General features: G+C 40.8%; 1 protein-coding gene across 1 annotated transcript in view; it reads right to left on the reverse strand.

The window, feature by feature from the left end:
* Nucleotides 1–210: 210 nt before the first annotated feature.
* Nucleotides 211–19,441, reverse strand: part of ptprz1b (protein tyrosine phosphatase receptor type Z1b) — a 66,166-nt gene continuing 46,935 nt past the window's right edge. The window contains exons 4-32 of the mRNA XM_085376614.1: nt 18,388–18,539; nt 18,205–18,300; nt 17,990–18,056; nt 16,524–16,681; nt 15,369–15,519; nt 14,300–14,484; nt 13,193–13,319; nt 12,973–13,025; nt 12,141–12,614; nt 11,798–11,981; nt 11,253–11,456; nt 8,006–8,150; nt 7,827–7,915; nt 7,650–7,735; nt 6,645–6,665; nt 4,863–4,959; nt 4,685–4,767; nt 4,475–4,609; nt 4,023–4,154; nt 3,787–3,944; nt 3,556–3,691; nt 2,795–2,941; nt 2,601–2,694; nt 2,020–2,093; nt 1,802–1,930; nt 1,547–1,696; nt 1,320–1,462; nt 1,099–1,234; nt 211–354 (exon numbers count right to left, since the gene is read on the reverse strand). Coding sequence (XP_085232740.1) covers nt 211–354; nt 1,099–1,234; nt 1,320–1,462; nt 1,547–1,696; nt 1,802–1,930; nt 2,020–2,093; nt 2,601–2,694; nt 2,795–2,941; nt 3,556–3,691; nt 3,787–3,944; nt 4,023–4,154; nt 4,475–4,609; nt 4,685–4,767; nt 4,863–4,959; nt 6,645–6,665; nt 7,650–7,735; nt 7,827–7,915; nt 8,006–8,150; nt 11,253–11,456; nt 11,798–11,981; nt 12,141–12,614; nt 12,973–13,025; nt 13,193–13,319; nt 14,300–14,484; nt 15,369–15,519; nt 16,524–16,681; nt 17,990–18,056; nt 18,205–18,300; nt 18,388–18,539 — 3,950 coding nt within the window. The remainder of the gene's footprint in view (nt 355–1,098; nt 1,235–1,319; nt 1,463–1,546; nt 1,697–1,801; nt 1,931–2,019; nt 2,094–2,600; nt 2,695–2,794; nt 2,942–3,555; nt 3,692–3,786; nt 3,945–4,022; nt 4,155–4,474; nt 4,610–4,684; nt 4,768–4,862; nt 4,960–6,644; nt 6,666–7,649; nt 7,736–7,826; nt 7,916–8,005; nt 8,151–11,252; nt 11,457–11,797; nt 11,982–12,140; nt 12,615–12,972; nt 13,026–13,192; nt 13,320–14,299; nt 14,485–15,368; nt 15,520–16,523; nt 16,682–17,989; nt 18,057–18,204; nt 18,301–18,387; nt 18,540–19,441) is intronic.

Below are 19,441 nucleotides of genomic sequence, written 5' to 3' on the forward strand. Positions count from 1 at the left end.
GAAAAGACTTTAGACCAGAGGTCTTTTAGATTAAATGTAATTTCATTAGATTGTTCTGTTTTGAAAAATGATCTTATAAATAATGATTTTTGAATTTGTGGTAAATGAAAGTATTAGCATGATCAGCAGACCTACTCTTTTCTCCTCGTAATCTCAAATGTGCGCTCGTGTGATTTATTTTCTCTTTCATGCGCATTTTTGTGTGGATGTCTACATGAGCGACTCCAGGCTTTCTGCGATGTTGGTCTGGCCCAGCGGTACAGATCCGTTGGTCTCTGGATTCTGCAGAGCTCTCTGGTCCTCCTGACTGCTCACCAGGCTCAACACCGCTCTGTACAGATACTGGTACTGCTCCTGTAGGGAGTAAAGAGGCAGAACACTGGTAAAAGCTTGTACTTGTTACCTGTCTCATCCATTTATTACTTCTAGGCTGGACAGTTGTGATTCATTATTATCAGATTGTCCTAAATAAACAAAACAACCCCCCCGAAACCTTCAGTTGATCCAAAATGCTGCAGTAAGAGTACTGACAGGGACGGGAAAGAGAGAGCACACTTCCTGTTAACTCCAGAATCAAATTTGAATTCCTTCCCATCATATACAAACTCTTGAATAATTAGGTCCTCTCTTATTTTAAAGACCCCATAGCATCACATCACCCTAATAGAGCACTTAGCTCTCAGACTGTGGGCTTACTTGGGTATTTAAAAGTAGAATGGGAGGCAGAGTCTTCAGCTTTCAGGCCCCTGTTTCTGTGAACCAGCTTCCAGTTTGGCCAGACGAACACCCTCCCTACTTTTTTATTAGGCTTAAAACGTTCCTTTTTGATAATGCATATAGTTACGGCCTGGTCCGGTGACCGCAAGTTTCTTCCTGTTAAAAGTGTGTTTTTCCTTCCTGCTTTTGCCAAAGTGCTTACTCATAAGAGGTTCTCTGATTGTTGGAGTTTTCTCTGTATTACGGTAGAGTCTTTACCTCACAATATAAAGCACCTTGACAGGACTGTTGTTGTGATTTGGTGCAATGTATTTGATTTTATTTATTTTTTCTAAATTATGCTGGTAGATGAGAATTAAAAGGAAACATTCCAGTACTTACTATATCATTAAATACCCCAGGCCTCATGAGGTTGGTCATCCGTGCCACTTGGTAGACATCTACTGATCCCTCCTCCTCTAGCTGATTGGACAGGGTCGTGAGGGCACAAAACAGTCCTGACGTAGCACCTCCCAAACTACACATCCACAAAAAAACCATTAAGAACATTAGACGGATTTAAACAGTTTTATGTCCTTAAAAGGAGTCTGACTCATACTCACGGATCATGTACGATCACCGGTCCCTGTGTGTGCGTGCTCTGTTCTCTGACTCTGTTAATGAGATCAAAGCTGTTTCGGATCGGACTGTCTGGGTTGGGCCAGCAGGTGGTGCTGTACTGACGCACTTCCAGCACATAATTGTTCTAGATGCAAAAACAGTTTTAAAGTCTCAGACTGTATTAAAACATTTTGATTGATGTAAAATATTCTCTTTTATCGCGTGTTACCTGTGGAGACTGGACTGTGAAGTCCTGCACTAAAAGTCTCTCATCATTAGACAGACACATGTGCTCCTCCCTGGAGTATGACACAGTGAAGCCATCAATGCTCAGGGGCTGGTCTTTACTGGGCCAGTACGCACGACACTCTTCGTCTCTCTGAGATAAACAGGAAACATGTTTATGTGTGTGTAGTTTTATATAGATATATCTATATGTATAGGTATCTATAAGTTCTACATGGAGTATGTGTGTGTTTTATACCTGGCTGTTTGAGTCTGGCAGACAGACTACAATCTGTGCATTGTGTTCCCAGATCATTCTCCAGAAATCTGCCACCGTGCTGCTCAGAGGAGTCTGGCTCACTATGAACTCCTTAGTGTAGTGATGTCCCTGTGAAAATACGAGCAGCAATATTTATCCACCAGCTGATTTCGAGGTTTTCGAGACTGGAAAACATTTGCAATTTCCAGTGGTCTTACCATCACGTAGGATGCATTGATGTAGCCTGTGGAGTTTGATTCTGAAGCAGTCAGAGTGACTCTTGATCTCTCCACTTCACAGAGACATGAAGAACCAGGTTAGAGAGAAAATGCCCCCAAAATAAGACAAAAAACAATAATCCTGCATTTAAGTTCATCATTATAGTTAATTAAAGTAACCATAAGGGATTATTGAGCAAGCTGTGGAAGAAATGATGAGGCATCAGGTAACTTGTCGTCATAATCTTGAACCGAAATATCACATTTAACCTCTGACCTCTTCTTCTAGGTCAACGCATTGATCTAAAGGTCAAAGTCATAACTTTGTATAGAGCTATTCAAAACTCTTTCTTAATGCCACTGTTTGCACTGACAATACAGGCATACAGTGATTAACTATGGGGATTCTAAACATCACGTTATAATTTGCATCGAAATATCATGTCATATTTGAACTCTGAACTCTGCCTTTCTTTCTGGTTTATTGTGTGCTATGTATGGACTGAAATTTCCAGAAATTATCTGCAACATATTGCTGGGAGTTGCCGGTTTTGCCCAGTGAGTAATCCAGATCTGCTTACCAGGCATTAGAGCTCTGGCTCTGTTCCTCTCAGCGTTGCCATCTTTCAGGGCAGTGCTGTAGTCTGCGTGCTTCGCCTGACGCTGACTAATTAACTGAAACACAAAAATAAAAACATTTGGTTACATTCACATGGCAGGAACATCACAAATGATTCATTACAAGTTGGTGGGCGAAAAAGGAAGCATGCTGTACCTTGAATTGTTTATCCATACGTGTCCTGCCTGTGGCACCAGGGGTCAGCAGGTCAGAGACGTAATTGTGAAGGAGGTCAGAGGTCACCAAGGTGTCCCGGCTCAAAATAGCTTCAACCAGGGCATCGTGGATGAATATGTACTGCTCCTAGAAGACAGCAAAAAAATGACTTCCTGGTTTTAGTAAGGTATGTCTTTGTGAACACTAGTGAAACACTTTTAAATTCCACAAGTTACATTTTTACAAGAAAGAAATCTGATATGAATGTGTTTCCTCTGGCCCTTGCTGCTGTTTAGTCATCTAGACTGTCTTTATATAAGTGGCCTAGTTTGCCTGTGCTTGAATAAAATGGAACTAGTAATGACTTTGAGGCTTCGAGGCGCGAAAAGTACAAAAATTATACTGAAAAAGCTCAGCAGCAGAAATCAAGTCCCAGTTTGTCAAAAAATGTGCTGTAAGAGAATACGGCGTATTAATATAATAATAATAATAATGTGTGGGGCTATATTTTTCTCGTTCCGTCTTCATCCTCCAAAAGAAAAAGGAGCATGCAGTGAGCTTACACACAGATCGACAAATGCCTCCATCTGCACAGTGACGTGGTTGTTGAGTAAGTCCGTACAGACCTCATTACACCGGCTAAAATTACCCTTAATCTAGCCACTATTTCCTTCTTTGCAAATGTTTAAATTGATATTACATTTCTGGGATTGCCCCCACAAAAGGAAAGGTGAATTCCCACAGCTGTATCACCCTCTTACCTCTGTCTGAACAAGGAAATTCCTCTGTGTGCGGACATGTTTCAGGAAGCCAAGAACGTTCACTGTCCCTTGATCCTGGATCTGCTGCAGCATGCTGTCTATCACAATGTAGGTTCCTGTCCTTCCCACACCGGCGCTGTGACAGACACATGCATCACATGTTAGCAGTACACACACCATCAAATTGTGGTAAGTCTTAAAGAGCAATAAATCATTCCACACACACTCTACCTGCAATGTACCAACACAGGTCCCATCTCCTGCGTGCGGGCCCTGGAGGACGCTCTGATGAAGGAGAGGACGGGCAGAGTGTATTCTGGGACGCCCATGTCCGGCCACTGGGTGTAATGGTAATGGAGGACTGTGTGTTCAACTCTCCTTTGAGATACCTAGAGGATCGAAGTGGGTATGAGAAACCTAACCACAAAGCCACTTTGGACTATCGCTGCATAGAGAGAAGGGCTTACCTTATTTGCAGTATCCCTGACAGTGAACGTCCGGAGTGTGTAGTAAGCAAGTGTCTTGGTGTTTTTCAGTGTCACCTGATAAGACCCATACTCTTCCTGGTTCTCCTCTGGCCAGTACTGATCACATTTTGTCTGTAGAAAGGGAGAAAAATTCTGTGGATGTAGTTTAATTTTAGGCCTAATACATCTGAAACCGCAAGGAAAACATGTCAAAAGGAAAGTCCTCAAGTGTATAACAAAGCCAGATTGCACTAGTGTCCATTCTGCAGTTTTTCAGCTGTCAGACTGCAGTGAAACTAAATGAAATACCTGAAGTGAATCAGCTGGTGTCTGCTCATGACAAGAGATGGAAGACACAAACTAAAAAGAAATCAGCTGCCTGGGGTCAGTGTGAATGATATCAGATAAAACTGCACTTATGTCTGCGGTGAGGCTTGTGTTTGAGCTCCTACCCGTCCCTTCTCCTTCAGATTGGTGATCATGACAATAACTCCAATATTCTGCTGCCAGATCATCCTCCAAAAGTCCTCCCTGCCTGATTTTAGAGGCCCCTGAGCTGCAATGTATGCCCTCGTCCGCTCATAACCCTGCAAAAGGAAACATCAGTTGGTTTGCGGCAGCCTGGATGTAAGGTGTGTACACGTAAAAGGACCTTTACTTACATCAACAAAGTTAGCGTTGATGTAGTCCCCGCATGTCCCATCTCTGTCCAAACTGTTAGAGAGCTTAACTCTACTGTGGTCGTCTGAGACAAGTAAAAAGAGTCATTAGCAACATTCCTGCTGGCTTACACAGTTAAAAGTTGAACAGCAATGCAGTGAACAGTGAAGGATGACATACAGGCCAGTATGTTGATGTATCGGTTCTTGTTTTTGTTGTCAGGGTGGTTAGAGCTGTCTGTAGTAATGCCCATGTCCACTGTGCATGCCTGCACCTCCTGAAACACACAATCCAATACTAATAAGAATGACAGTAATTACTCAGATGAACACAATGAGGCTGTTTTTCTTACAAGCAGGGAGGTTTGCGTTCTCTTCATTTGCCACATTACAATGTGAAGGTCAGGTATATAGAGAAGCTACTATAGGAAATAACAAGAAATAAGCACAACTGAATCATATCAAATCAATTTCTGTCTCTCTACAGTGTGCCTTTTGTCCCGTCTCCCTCCCATCGCACCCAATAGCAGATGGCCGCCCCTCCCTGAGCCTGGTGTTGCTGGAGATTTCTTCTTATTAAAAGGGAGTTTTTCCTTCTCACTGCTTCCAAGTGCTTGCGCATACAGGGTCTTCTGATTGTTGGGGTTGCTGTAGGGTCTTATAATACAAAGCACCTTGAGCACCTCTTGTTGTGACTTGCTGCCATACAAATAAAATGTAATCAAATGAGAGGAGGAGCTGTGTATAGATTTAAGAGAACAAGAAATAAAATCACCCCATGGGATTGGACAAGTCGCCATAATACAAATGTTTTCATTCTGTGATGATGACCCCATATTTAAGCCTCATATTGCAAGCTCTGGGAGAGAAAGGCGACTATTAACAGCCAGTCCCAACAAGCAGCAACCTCGAAGAGCTTCCTGGAGTGGCCACTTAAAATTAAGCATGTTTACATCTTGGCAGACAAAATAATTTTGGTCTCTATAGCTGCTACACCTTTTATGACTTTATGAATTGTACTTTTACTTTATTTTTATTTATATAGCACATTTAATAAAAAAAAACAAAATGTTGGCCAAAGTAATTTACAATGATAAAAAAATATTACACAGTAACACATAACATCAATAACAAATAAAAAATACCTGGTAACCGATGAGTAAGTAGATAAACAGGTAACTCTCATGCGGTGTTAAAAGTGAGTAAAAACGTGTTGAAGATGGGATTTGTAAAGATTGACGGTCGGGGCCTCTCTAATGTGGAGAGGTAAATCATTCCACATTTTCGGCGCTACAACCACAAACGCCCGGTCACCTGTATTGAATTGTATGAAACTCTTGTATGAATTGTACCAGAATTAATTTGCAGTTCACCTTGTTAAACTTTTTCAAGGTTTAAACATAGGTGGCTATAGCCATTAGCCAACTGCTAGGCCACACCTTAGCTAGCTTGAGACATGGATGTAGCATTCCTTTCTGTGTTTGTGCCTTTGGAGTGATTGAATGCAGCCATCTAACAAACAACATGGATTACTGTCTGGTTAAGTGTGCTAGTAGTCCTTCGAACAAGTCTATCCTTCAGTTTTTGGTGAATATATTTTATTTGCCTGTTTCTTTCTCTGTGCATTGTACCCATACAGTCAAAGGACACAGGTTGCTAGAACTGGCGGATGGGTAATCAAAGTTACTCTTATATTTCTCTGTATTTCTGCCATTTTTACTGACTTCCATTGCTTTTATTAGAAGTGTGTTTAACTCGCACAGGCGACCATATTATTGTGTGTAAAACATGGCGAGTGCAGTAAAAGAAAAATACATTTTCTTCCCAATTAAAACATCAATATGGAACGCTAAATTTTAAAATGTAAATTTTAGATTTTTTACAGTTGCAGTTACACTTGTAAAAATCAGGCCAAGAAAACAACAACAGCTCTGCAACAGGAGAGGGATGGTTGGTGTCTTACCTCATAGGACTCTTTGACAATCTAATGGAGGGTGGTGAGGATGCAGAAAGCACGGCGATGGTGGAGATGAGAGGAGAGTGGGATAGGGGACCAAGATGATGGACAGACAGACAGACAGACAGGGAGTCAGTGCAGGTACAGGATATAGGGGTTCAGATACACACAGAGAGGTGTGTTTAAAGTCCACAGCTCCCATCTGAGCTGTGGACTTTAAACCTGCTACTATGTAAACCATGTTTTGTTATTTTACAAGTATAATTATAAATCAGGCTAGTTTTAATGTAATGATATAGAGAAAGTAAGCAAATGTAAGTCCCCCTGGCAGTAATAAGGGAGAAGTAAACTTTATCTAATCCTATCTGTGTGTGTTTCTTAGGAGGTTCATGCTAGGAAACAGGGGTGACTAATGCCATGCAAATGTACCTGTTGAAATTAATCCATGTGTTTCTCTCAAACCATTAACCAACATTCAGATATGTCAATACTCCACATAAGACTAATATCTCTTTCTTCACATTCTAAACAAGCTAAAATGGAGATTTTAAAAGCCTGAAAGTCAACAGGTAGTTTGCAAGTAGCTGGCCTAGCATTGACAACCTGTCTTTCAGTTGTAAAGTCCAGTTTTCAGGTCAACAGGTTTAAATTTAGAGTCTGGTGTGAGAAGAAAGCTGCACGGTCATGGTTAGTACCAAAACCTTCCTGCATGTTGATGTTGCACATGGGCGTTACACATCAACGCCATGCTAAATGATCTGCCTAAAGAACGTGATGTTAATAGAGATATGGAAGAGCATTAAGGGGCTATGACAAATGAAATACTTATACACATGGACCAGAGCTAGGTGATCTATTTATATGCTGGTTACGTTTTTGTACAAATCCAAAAACAAGAAAATTTTTGTAAGTCTCCTAAAAGCGCAAACATACTGTAACTCACTAGGTTTTTTTTAAAAACAAAAATATCTTCTTCTGAACTCAAACACTGTGACTGGAAATGTCACCGACCTCAAATTCCTTGGAGAAAGTGTTGGTGGTCTGGAGCTCCATGACATGCTTCACAAACTGCTTCACTGTCAGCGGCTCGTGACCATCTGGAACACAAGACTGAATATTAACTACATCCTGGTCACCTCAGCCTAACAGTTACAATAAGACTACTAGGGGATCCTTTGAGCATGTCACCTGTGGCCAACAGCAGGGGTGTAGATGGAGCAGATACAACTTTAGGCGATGTGTCATCTGGGTAGAAATTAGCTGCCTGGAAACAGTTTCTGTGACATACACACAGACATAAAATCTGAAGTAAAGTGCAAGGGTGCAAACTATACAGACAGGCACAGTATGTTTAAGTTGGCACGTACCTCCAGTAGATGAGTATTCCCACTAGTACCAGCAGACAAAGGATGGTGAGAGTGGATACGACAGCCAGAGGAATGACTGTCCTCTTCTCTCTGTCCACACCCTCAACAAGTCCGACCCGAGACTCGTGGCTGCTGTTGCTTCGCTCTGTAAGAGAGTAGAAGACAAGTTTGAAAGTCAAGAATGAACTATGAATTTAAATTGCTATTATTTACAACACAGAGCAACAGTTAAGAGCACAAAAAAACTTTACATAAGAATTTCAAACTGTTCCCCAAAGGTTCCTGTGAAAAACAACTGGTCTGGAATTAAGTGTGGATCTAATGCCCACTTTTGGACATAAGTAATCATACTTATAAAGGTGGGATTGACTATATTCCATTTAAGAGGAGCTGTTAACAAAGCTTGTCTCAAATCACCAGTGCTTTTCCTACCATCAGAAGTCTGTTATCATCTTCTAAGATGACATATCTAGCATGTTTTCAAACTGTTTCCTACCATGGATGTATTAAGAGAGCTGAATATACTATCAATCAGATTTCCTGTCTTGCCACAGAGAAGTGCAATTTTCTCCTCGAACTCCTGAGAAAAAGCTCTGGATCTTCACCTGCTAAAGATTCAGACCAAGCCAGAACCAGTTGTCAAACATTGTAATGTGCTGTCTGCAATCTTACCACATAACGCATAGTCAGTTGATCCAGATTTAACTGTCCGTGTCTCCACCAGTAATATTGCTTCTGTATTCTACTTGATTATTGACTCTGATCAAGGTTAAATTAAGAGAAGTCCACCACCTCAAACCTCAAACAATGGGCTGACCTCCCAGCCCATCGTTCCTTCAGTGGGCTGGTTTCAGTCATTATGCAAATATACTGTTTATAAGGTTGGGGAAACCTGCAGTCAGCTGAGACTGAAGAAGTTACTTGGATGAGTGACGAAACGTTTCTCCCACTGAAAACGCTACGTCCAGATGAATCAACTTTTGGAGACCTCAAACCTAGTTAGCTGAAATTGGACTTGTATGCATGTCACATTCCATAACAAACAGCCAGGGCTGTGTCAAATACTACAGTATTTACCTTCCAGTTGCTCCTCCGTTGCCTTGTCGGTGTCCGTCAGTCTGACCAGAGGAACAAGAGGTCCCAACTCAGGGTTACTTGCACCATCAAACAATAACCCATCTACACTGGAGAACTCGTGCACACTGTCTTCAGCTATGCCTTCTTTGTCCTCTTTAGTACCTCCTTTTAAGTATTCTTTATTCTCAAAAGTAGATTCAACCCCTAAAAATGGACCTATAAGGCTTTTGTTTTGATTGTGTTTATAAATTCTGTCACCATGGCCTTGTTCTTCACTGTGGTCAAATAGTATGGACTCTGCTTTTTCACTTTTTGAAAAATTGCCTTTAAGACCTTTGGCATTATTGTCACCTACAGTTCTAAAACCCTTTTTACTGTTATTAAGTACCTTTAGATTTTCTCTAAAGTCAAGCCCATCATGCTCCCCAGAGCCACTGACATCCTCAGCTCCACTTCCGCTATCACCATATATTGTCGTTCCTAATACACTTACCACTATCTTTTTTTCTTTCAGCATCTCCTCAATATTTCTTAAACTCTCATTTCTTACTCCCCTTTCTCTTATATTTTCTCCTTCCTTTCTGTTTAGCTCGCTTTCATTCTCCCGTATCTCATTCTTTGACTCTTTTTCATTCTCATAGTTTTTGCTTTTTGTTACATCTCTTTCATTGATCACTGATCTGTCATTATCAGTGACCATCTTAGTTACTGCTGATCTACTTTTGTCCTCGAAGCTAATAGTTGAAATGTCAAACACTGAAAATTCAGTTTTTACTGCAGCAGCTTCATTGATTTCCTCATTGAAGCCATTGCTGCCAAGGCCAGAGCCTGATCCACTGTCTTCTGCTGAACTTTCTGACAAATCCAGACTTTTGGAATTAAAGAAAAATGTTATTGCACTGACATTGTAGTTATCAATTTGTTTATCCGCCCTGGCTTCCATTTCTCCTATCTTGCTATCACTTTGAGAATGAGGAGACTTGTTTTTTTCTCCATCAGCAGTGTTTGTTTTTGATGGGTTTATGGTACTCCAACCAGAATTAGGAAGGGAATAAGTGGCAAATAATTGATCATGTGAAGACGTGGTAGAGAATTGAGGGTTTTCTACATCAGTCTGCAAAGGAACAAAAGTGGGCTCTTCAGAGGACTTGTCATTATGATGAACGATAACACCACTTTTCCTGTTTTCATGGAGGGCAGGAAAAAGATGGAAGATGGCAGGGTCTTTGCTGAAGGGTGTCTGTAATGGAGGGATTACACTGGATAAATCTCCTTCAGCAGAAAATGCCCATTCAGAGACTGTTGCAAGTGCAGGGTTGATGATAATTCCCTTTTGAGTGTTTTTGAAGCCAGACGAGGCATCAATGGTCGAGTCTTCAACCGTCGACGTGGCTGTATTTGCTGCAAAATATTGCAAAGTCAAAAAAAAAAAAAATCCAAGACAGAAAGCTTACAGAAATATCTCCTTTCATTTTGTGTTTCTCAAGCCAGCAAAGATGGAAGCAAAGGAAAGAACTGTTCTTCATTGAGTGTGCGAAAATTCTCCATAAAGGGTACTAGCAGATGAGGCACCCTGGAGATGAAGCAAAGCCTTCATTCTTTAAAGAGGACAGAGGAAAAGAACAACCACCAGAGTGCGCTGTTGAGGCGCAGAAAGAATTCAGACACAGAGAAGGAGTCCCAAAGCAGACGATAATCACCAAGCTCGAGTGGATTCAAGTAGATTACATTGAGCAAGGAAAAAACTTGACCTTCTTGAGGTATGTGCTGAAAGATTTGCAAGAGTCAAACATATTTAATTTCCGGACCAAAAACCAAAGCAAGAAAGGAAGCTGCTGATCATCACTCTAATCATCAAAGCCAACATAATTTTCCTGGCCATCATAATTACCACCACCACATTATCCACATCATGTCACTAAACAACTGATCAGAGAGCGCAGCAGTGATTAGCTACACAGCCACAGGCCATTAGAGGAGAAAAGCAAACAACCACCACACTTAAATCCAGCTTTCCACCACAGAAGAACTTAATCATGTTCCTATGCATTAAAATTCATCAATATGACAATTCACAACTGCTTTTATTAAGACCTGGAGATCAGTTTTGGTGTTTTATTTTGTCTAATGGTGTGTTTGATTGATTCCTAGAGAAGTTGTTACATCTCACCATTGAACATGGGCTGAGTCGTATGCATCAGCACTCTGAGGAGAGAGGAGGTAGTGAAGGACTTGTAAACTGAATCGGCAAGTGTGTTGCTGGGGGTCGCCGTCTTTTCTGTGATCCAGAGAGATGAGGAGGGTAGCGTTTTTGGCAGGGGCTCATTTACAGGGGCATCGTCATCTTCAGAGGGCGGCGGGAAGGCTTCGTCCACTATATAACGGACAAAATGATAAATAAGAAAAGATGGTGTAAACTGAACCTGTCTCATTCTCAATATGTCTCATAAGACACGTTGTGCCGAAACGATGTTCCAGAAGGTCTAAATGTTCTACAGTGATTATAATTTCAGGTTTAGTTCATTTTAAATGTAGACAAACAGTTTCAAACTGAAACTAAACAGTAAAAGATTTACACCACTTGGCAAGTGCCCAGCGGACTTCATCTTCTGTTTGTACCTGTTAGATTAAACTCCCTCCTCGCTCTGCGTGACAAGCTGCAATAGCAGAAACAAACAGAAAGAAACAAGAAAAGCACTTATTCTCTGATCTGACCTGGCACTGCAGAGGCAGGCGTCGTTGGAGGGGAGGTGATGATTTCCTGTGGAGAGTTGTTGACTGTGTCTTCATAGAAGACATCTGTGATGTGGATATCCTCCATAGGAGTTGTGTAGAGCTCTGGTGAAGCAGAAGGGAGGCTATTTCCACTGGCTTGCTGTGGTGGGCCTTGATCTCTTGTCTGCGAGCAAAAGATACAATGGATAAAAGAACAGATGAAGAACTGAATTAGGTTGAATGAAAAAAATTGTTGCTGCAAGTAACAGTGAGTCTTTATGTTTGTTCAAATTAAAAGTTTTAAAGTGAAAAAATCAAAGTAAATTGCGGTATGAGCAACTACCTCATGTGGCAGCACTGACAGCGATGCCTCTTCTGTGATTTGCCGGCGAATTGCTGGCAGAGAGGTTGTCCGAACAACTGGAAATAGGAAGCCTGGTTGTTCAGTTAGCTCAGTGGTAACCCATATTGCGCTATTGCCCTCAAAGCCTGCATTAGTGAAAGGCTGGTTCATCATCTGGTCACCTTCAATCCAGTTCTGATCCACATCATGTGATTTTTTACCCTGTTTCTTTCTGACATTCTGAGAAACTGGGGCCTCGGTGGGTGTCTTCGGGGTTGGAGTGGTGCCTTCTTGGACTGGAATGTTCTGGCTGGCTTGGGTTCGGTCTGTGGGCTGGTTCTCATGATATGAAGGTTGGTTCTGGTAAACTCTGGTCTGCTCCAGTGGAATCGCCTCCACTGGGCTGTTGTCCTCTGAAGCTAAATGCATCGGATTCTGCTTCACTGGCTTCTCCCATCTGACTATGGACGAAAGCTTAAAAGAGGAATAAAAAACAGGTATGTCATGTGTATACTGTGTTTATAGGAAATTAGAAACAAAAAAATGAAGGAGTTTTACAATTTCACCTCTTCCTCCTGAAAAGAGTGAAAAATTACAGTAGGATTACTGTTTTTTCTGGTAATCCCAACTCAACATGTCCCTCAAAAAGTCCCTCACAACCTTTTATAAAGCTCTCACAGCCTCTACAAACATAATTACATTAATCTGCATAATAATTAGATGCACTGATTTTATTGCCGACAGGTCAAAAGTCAGCACTGCAAAATAATTGCACAAAATTCAGCTCAATTATGTGGTCAAGTGAAAACACAGATAGCTCAGACAAGCTTACCTCCCTGTTTCCATCCAAATCCTTTGTGACAGCTTCAGGGTCAGAATCGCTTTCTAAAACAAGAAGGAAGGAAGGAAGAAAGGAAGGAAGGAAGGAAGGAAGGAAGGAGGGAAGGAGGAAAGAAAGAAAGAAAGAAAGAAAGAAAGAAAGAAAGAAAGAAAGAAAGAGTTAGCATGTAAAAATGTGCTCTCACCAGGAGCATGCTTGTGTGTCTTTGTACCTGGGTCTTCCAATGGCATGTCCACGATTATCTGGTCGCTCCATCGTCCTCTGAGTCCATTGGTGCAAACAGCCACCACCTGGACCACATAGCTGCTGTTGGCCAGCAGGTTGGAGATGATGGCACCCTGCAAATTTACATGTTAGACTTATGTTAGATCCTTTCAAATGGACCCTCATTACCAGGCCTCTGGAGAACTTCAAGACATGTTGGCTGTGTCCAAATTCAGGGGTAGCATGCTTCGAAGGACCCTACCCTACGTGGAGTGGATAGGTTGGGTCCTTCGAAGCATGCTACCCCTGAATTTGGACACAGCCTTTGAGGAGGTAATTTAGCCATTTAAATCAGCTGTATTGGATCAAGGACACATCTAATACCTGACACCGGCCCTTGAGGCCTGGAGTTCCCCCACCCCTGCTCTAAGTGAATTCAATGCGAATCCTCTTGAGTCGAACCGAATGTCTTTTTACAATGAATCTGCAGTCACAATGACACTTTTAGTATCTTAAAGATATACTTAACCCTCTTAACAGTTACTAAGTATCTATTTGCATTTATCTGCCTGTTCACTTGCTTCTTTCTACACACAGTCACTCATCTTTTTTCATGTACTCTCTCTCAGAATTACCCACATGGATGACACATGACTCCTGGATGTCTTTAAGTATAAGGAAGTTAAATTCACCACCACTATCACACTAAAACAAATATGAAACTACAAGTCGACAATAAAAAAAATAATAAAATAAAGACTGGAAATGAAAATCTCCGAAATCTGAAAATCTTGTACTCTGAAATACAAATACATGGATATTGTTAGTCACAATAAGGGATGTTCAGTGACTCACTGACAGGCAAAAACTGACTGTCACCACCAACAGCAGCAGCTGAACTATGTGAGAGATACATGGAGAGGAAGAGCAGATGGTAGGAATGCTTGATTTTCACCAAAAGTACAGGAAATTACTGTAATTTCTATCGGTTACCTATTTATCAGTTTAATATTGCTGTGTGGACAGTAGATAATAGTACAAAACAACATGAAATTACACATCCAGGCGCTGTTTTTCAGCATTTTGTGGAGAGATATAAAAAGATCTTGCATACCACATCCTGGTCTCCGTCGGTCCTGTACTCCTGCTTGCGCTGGTCTTGGCCCTGCAGCTTCTGGTATGTGACAGTGTACCAGTCGATGGTTGTGTCATACACTGCACGGGGACGCTCCCAGGTCACCATGATGGTGGTGTCGTTCTGAGCATCAGCCTGAACATTCTGTGGCTCAGAGCTGCAAGCTGGAGGCAGTGCACAGAAAGACAGGTTACTAACAATTTTTATGAATAGCATGCAAGAAACTTTTTTAAAAAAAGAATGAGAAATAAAGAGATGATAGCAGCAACTGCAAGTAAACATCAAGTATGAGCACACATAAACGTTCCCCACATTGAGTTCTGAGTTTCTGAGGCAACTTGATATTAATCAGCTGCTGAAACTGGGAGGCTGAGTGTATGCGTGTGTGCATGGGTGGATGAATTTGTTACAGGGACAAAAAAAAGCCTTTCTGAATTTCTGAAAACGTTATTTCAATTTCAAAAAGAGCTGCAAAATAAATTGCCTGCACTGAGAGAAGCAGGGCCACTGAATTACAAAGTCGAGCTGCTTGGCAACCCAAAAGACCCACTTTATTTCAAGGTCCCCTTTATGAAAATGGAGAGTGCGGTGAATTGTATCTTTTGATGATCATAATCAGGCTAGCCTTGAAGGACCACATTACAACCATAGTGGATGCAGAAGATGGGCAATATTTTTAGTGGAGTGAAAAAACATAAGATTAATAATGCAATACTTATACTGATCCCTGAGCGGTGATCCAATTTTCTCCTCCACGCACGCAAAATTTGGTATAAATTAGATTGGTGAAAAGCTTCAGAGACTCTGAGTCAAACTCTTTAAAACCTAATAAGGATGTTTTTTTTCACAATTTAAAATTATAGCATGCTGTATTGGGATGGGGGTGAATAGCATTGTATCTCAATGTCTTACTTTTGGAGACGCTGGTAAATGCGACTATTAGTGTGCACAGTAAATAATCATAAAAAAAACTTGTAAAAAGGTCAGTAAAAACACATATGATGGATAAATGGATGGCAAACTTTTCCTTTAGACTGTGATGACATACTGGGTGTGAGCACCTCCTCGACTCCAGTGTAAGAGGCAAACACCTGACCCATAAACTGCTGCTGCTGCTCTCTGAAGTTGTTCTGCAGGTAATCCGTCAGCATCACATAACCAGCCTGCTCCATAGTCATCACTTCACAAAACACCTCAAGCTGGTGGCAGACAGAAAACACACAGAGGTAAACAAAGAGAAAATGTTGCACATCTTCCTGCTAATCTCTATCAGGCTGCTGAAATAAACCAAAAGTGATGCTTCTGAGTGTTTCTCTGTGTGTGTTAAAGTGGCTTGTGTTGGTGCCAGGCTGAGGCAGAGAGGCAGCGCTGCTCTATTTTTGGTTAGCATGAATATGCCTGTGTCATGCCTTGCCACACTGTTTCAATCATGCATGCACTCACAAAACACACACAAATATTCATGTACAATACACACGCAACCATTCGCAAGGCCTCATTCCCTCTCCATTACTCTGCTGCAAAAGTGATGATTATTACACGGATCAATTCGTCAAGTCAGGGGTCCTTAAGCGTCGTCAGTCCAGAATCAAAATGTAGTAATGCTGCTGCGTCAGCCCGTGATGCCATGTTTACCGGATTACCCTGCTACAAAACCCTGCTCTGTGCAGTTTGACTTAATGTGTCACACTGCATCGCTTCAATGCAGCATTTTGTTTTATTTTGTGCAGAGATGTCAAAGACAATTGACCTGATGCCAACCTCACACAACAACCAGACACAACTGCAGGCAGTTCTGCTGTTTTGTTCATGCACATCATGTGCTGTGCATAGGGCACCAAGTGCTGGAGGGGACGCCAATACAAGATAATGAGATATATATATAAATGACAGGCTGACACAGACCTGTCTCTGTATGCGAATCTCAAACCTGATCAGGTGATAAAATAAATAACAGTAGCTGAATTTCTTGCTTGTAGCTGTTTGTAGGAGTCTTTACTTCTGACTTAATTAAATACCAAAGGTCCCGAAATTTAAACACGTAGAAGCATCAGCATTTTCATGATTATATAAATAATGCTGTAATGTATATTTGAATGGTTTTATTCTATGTAGTATTTTTTTTTCTTCTTTTGAATAAATAATTCAGTGTTACATTTGGCCAGTTTTGGGGGTAAGCGTGTGTGTGATTCAGTGTACTTACCTGTGTTTCCGATATGGGCACAACATGCTTAAAGACAATCCATTCCACCATTTCAGTGCATGGGGGGGAAGTCAGTGAGCCGTTGTAGATGTAGTATTTGTCTGTGTTATTTGGCAGCAAGGACCTCAAGGTGAATGCCTCCACTGACCCACTCTTACCTTGCAAAAAACAACAAATAGCAAATCTTTTCTACAAGCTGCAAGAACATCTTTAACATTTTAAAAATATCCCTAAATGTTGTTCTCTGGTCATTTATAGCACTCCTTCATAATTTTTCTCAGATTCATTCTGGTTGTCGTGCACTGTTTACCTCAGCTGTATGTATGACTGCAGTCATTCTGAGGCTGTGAAGGTTTGCAAAAGAAGTCCCATACGAGTCGATGAGTCAATGAAGCTCACTTCTGTTTAATAACAGCTGCACTAAGGTGAGTTGTTGATATTCTGAACTTTTCTGTTGGTAAGCACTGTTGTTTTTGCTGCTGTTAGCTGCTGTTAGCCTCGGTCAGTTGCTGTTATCAGTGAAACTTTCTTTAAAGCGGATCCAACATTGTTAGATTTGGACACTTAACAAATAAACTCTTATACAGTTTGAGAATGTAATTTACCTGGGGTTAATGTTTATCAGAGGGGAAGTGTGATTTTTATTATGCTCGAGCCTAATGCATAACTTTAGCTAATAACTAGTTGTTGTTACTGCTTATCTGGCTTGTTTTGAGTTGGTCTGGAGACGGAATGGAGTCTAAGCAGTCTCATAATTAATAGCAATAATACTGGGAGTAAATGAGCATTTCTATGCATGTTTTCATGTATTAGAGCCCTGACTTCAGCCTAGGAGGTGATGCTTCTGGTGAGGAGAAAGAAGATTGAGGTAGAAATTAAGAAATAAGAGGGGAAAAACAGCAGTGGTGGAGTAGGCAGATAAAGAAAGACATGATGAGAAAAAGATGATGAAAATATTGTAGGGTCTACCTTACAATATAAAGCGCCTTGAGGCGACTGTTGTTGTAATTTGGCGCTGTATAAATAAAATTTAATTGATTTGAAAATATGTTAAATGGTCACAAGAGTTTTGTGATCTTTAAATTTAATTTATAAGACATACTACATATGTGGACAGTCTCTAGTCACACATATAAAACATGATAAGGCAGAACAGTGATGTCTAGCAGCGCTGCTTCCTATGTACTTTTAATGGATTAATTCTTTTTGAGAACACAAAACTTGCTGTAAGAAGTAATTTCACACTATTTGATGTATATTGAGTACAACATTCTATCTGAGCTCAAAAGAAAATATTTACTGTACCTTTAAGTGAAAAATTGAAATTAGGCCTGCTTTCCCTGATTACGTGTTTTGGGTTATATTTGCTAAAACATACGCTTTTGTTTATCTCTCGATTTGATAGCTTGATATTTAATGTTCATTGTTCACAAGCTGCAATGCACTGTCCTGTAGCTTCAACCTACCAAACCTGCTGACAGTGTTAATGGCTTCCACAACAGGAATTAAGTTCTCATTATCATCCAAGCTAATCTGCAGACAAAAGCACAAGCTATTATTGAGGATCACATAGACAAACAATGACAATATTACATTTACAGTATCTGAGGAGAAACCGATTGGACCCTAATAATGACACTTTAGTTATCAGGTGATCAGGTCAGTTATCAGATCAGCCTACCTCAAATAGCACAGCTAAGGCAGCCACCCTTCCTTCTTTCTCTATAGCTTCATCCAGACTTTGGAACTCCTCTGAATTGTAACAATAGATCTGCATCTGATCCATAAGAGACACAAAAGTTATCACGGTGTAAGGTTATTGGTTAAAAAAGCCAAACTGATGCTGTGCACCACTGTCCTTTACCTCCAGAGGGTATTTCATTCCATTCAGACTGTGTTCAGACCCATCTGATGTTGCATTGCAGCGACCCCAGTGGAAGGTGATTCTGCCAACACGAAACCTGGACCTCAGCCCTCCGCCACTCACAAAGAACTCCCCATCCACATCGATTGCCACTAAAATGCACAATAGAACACAAGTTTAAAAGAGTTTCACAGAAGCCAAAAAGGCCGATCATCAATCTTGTTTAGGCAGGACTCATTACTTATATGTATTCAGTCTCTCCTAACTTCAAAGTATGTCTTTAATGTTTGACAGCCTAAGCAACAGATTAGACAGTAGTAACTTTTAATTCTGAAACATACTTCTCACCTCATAAAAATTAAAAACTTCATGTGATCAAATTTGGCACAATCACCCCTTCAAAATTATCTTCTAAAAAAATTAATTAATTAAAGAAACACTTTTTAATCCGAGTTTAGCATCAAGCCAGTTAAACCTCTAGCATATTGATCTGGTTAGTTAAGTGGGAGAGGGAATTGTTAATCAGTTTCAGCTGCGCTAGAGCAGCAACAATTTAAAAAAACAATAAAAAAATTTTTGTCATAAGCACCACAAGGCTGGGCTCGAACCTACTTAGTTACAGTGTTAGCATTAGCATTACGGTCTCAGAGAAGAATCAATATGCCAGTGTTATACTGGTTTAGGTGCTCACAAAGCATACTGCTACCAAGCAGAACAATCACAAGCACGGGCTTATGAGATCAAAATCTGATACATCTGAGGCTGATTGGTTAGGTTCCTGTCATGGCCCATCAGCTGAATACTGGTGATCACCAGATCAATTGGTATATCACTTTCTACTTTGCTGAAAAATATCTCACAACATAATAAAACATTTTAATGAGACTCTGTAGGCTATACATTTCTCTCATGAAAATCCTGCCAGCAATGGAATATCTGTTTAATATGCAATTTCCTCTCAGACAGAGCAAGAAAGGATTAATTTTGGAACCATTAACATATACAGAGCGCACACAGAAGCACACACTCCCACAGCCCAGGCAGTATTGGAAAG

Source organism: Diplotaxodon limnothrissa, linkage group LG17 (genome assembly GCF_057381915.1).
Source record: "Diplotaxodon limnothrissa isolate DT_005_m linkage group LG17, D_limnothrissa_male_GT1.1, whole genome shotgun sequence".
In the NCBI taxonomy this organism is placed as follows: domain Eukaryota; kingdom Metazoa; phylum Chordata; class Actinopteri; order Cichliformes; family Cichlidae; genus Diplotaxodon; species Diplotaxodon limnothrissa.